The sequence below is a fragment of the Marmota flaviventris genome, chromosome X (assembly GCF_047511675.1).
Source record: "Marmota flaviventris isolate mMarFla1 chromosome X, mMarFla1.hap1, whole genome shotgun sequence".
Taxonomy (NCBI): domain Eukaryota; kingdom Metazoa; phylum Chordata; class Mammalia; order Rodentia; family Sciuridae; genus Marmota; species Marmota flaviventris.
In genome coordinates this window covers 20029466-20031184 of record NC_092518.1, presented here as the reverse complement: position 1 = coordinate 20031184, position 1719 = coordinate 20029466, and the positions used below count along the sequence as shown (strand labels likewise).

The window sequence follows — 1719 nt, the reverse complement described above, 5'->3', positions numbered from 1 at the left end:
TCCACACTCATTCTTTTTACTTTACCTCAAAGTTATATAGGGCAGTTCAGCAACTTTCTTGTATGATTACAACTTGTAAGCTCAAAAAATAATTCTATAAGTAGAGGCTGAGTCTGCTTCATTTCAGTATCCCATTCTTCCACAGAGACTTCTAAACAGTATATGTTCAATTAATTTTGGCAGATGAGTCAAGAAACACAGACTATTTTTTAAAGATTTAATTTCTTCTACATTTTTGAATAAGCCAAGGAAAGTTCAGAACATTTAACTCCATAAAACAAAAGACAAAAACAATTAGACAATACCAGGATTGATGAGGTTTTAATTTTTTTCCTGCAGTCTATTAGCCCACTTATATTTTCAAGAAAACCCCTATTGTAATGTCATATTTTATTACCTGGATGATGAAAATGACTCAAACTTCAACAGGTGTGAGAGAAGCTGCTGGACATGAGGCCTTGGGAACTTCACTAGCTTTGGCAGTAGTTTCAGGCTTGATTGCATCCGTGGTTTGGGATCTTTCTTTCTCATCTTTCAAAGCCTCTTCATAAAGGGTTGGGAAGAAACTAGGAGCGGTCTCATTAATCTTAGCCAAAAACTCCAAGACTTGCATCTTGCTTGTTTCAGCATGAGCTCGGGGACCCCACAGGAATTCATGGCGTCGAGGATCACTGTTGACCACCTGCTGGTACACCAGGTATTTTAGCCTCACCAAATCTTTGGTGATGAGCTTCTTGGGCTCTCCATAGATGAAATGCTTCTTCCCAGGATATACATGCATCATCTTCAGGAATCTCCAGATGTCTTCCTCAGAGGCGCAGTCACCCTTCATGAAGATCATACCCAGGACATTCATCAGGAGACCAGCCTTGGGTAATCCCCTGCCAGCACGAATCCTCCCATTGTTGGGGAGTTTCAGCTTGCTGACAAGGTTGTATGAGTGATTGGTTGAGTCAACTTCCCTCACATCAACTACAAAGACATCTGCAAGATGCTCACAGGCTCTCTTGAAGATTTCAGCAAACTCATTTTTGTACTTCTGGTTGACAACTTTCAGCATATCTTCCTTAGTAATACGCTGCTTCATTTCATACTTGTAGAGGAGGAACTGCTCCAACAACCCAACCTTTCCAGTTAGAGGATCTTCATAGGAATCATCAGTGGAGAGTGTGGCCTCAGAAGTGCTTTTCCCTTCCTCCTTTTGGCTATTAGAAACTTTATCAGATGTAGTGCAAGAAACACCTGCAGAAGCAGTGGTAGTAGATTGTGCTTTCTCAGGATCCTGGGGACTGCTCCGTGACTCAGTACCAGGTGGACTGTGGAGAGAAGAAGAGAACCCTTCTGCTGTTGTTGCTGCTGCTGCTGCTGCTTCTTCAAAATCCTCAAAATCCTGAGGATCACTTCGAGCCTGCTGGCATTTCTCACGGGCAAGGAACTTATTCTTCAGACCTCGAGGCATGATGAATCAGATTAGGGACAATAGAAGGAATATGGGCAGGATGACTGCCAGCACCAGATGCAAGCACCTGGAGGAGGGAAAATGAAATTGTAAGAGCACTTTCAGCAGGGAGTTACCTCCCTGGCTTTAACTAAGGCCACTTCTGCAGGTTTCTGGGAGAGCACTGCTTTAGGAACCCACAATGCTCATAGTCTAATCAACCTGTCTCCTGGAAGGCACAGTGAGTCTTAGGCTACACACTGTCCCTACCAGGGTGTATT

General features: G+C 43.2%; 1 protein-coding gene across 1 annotated transcript; it reads right to left on the bottom strand.

Moving 5' to 3' along the window:
- Positions 1–415: 415 nt before the first annotated feature.
- On the bottom strand, positions 416–1459 carry LOC114086012 (melanoma-associated antigen B5-like). Its single transcript, XM_071606686.1, has one exon. It carries the CDS (start codon positions 1457–1459, stop codon positions 416–418), a length of 1044 nt encoding a protein of 347 aa, XP_071462787.1.
- Positions 1460–1719: the final 260 nt, after the last annotated feature.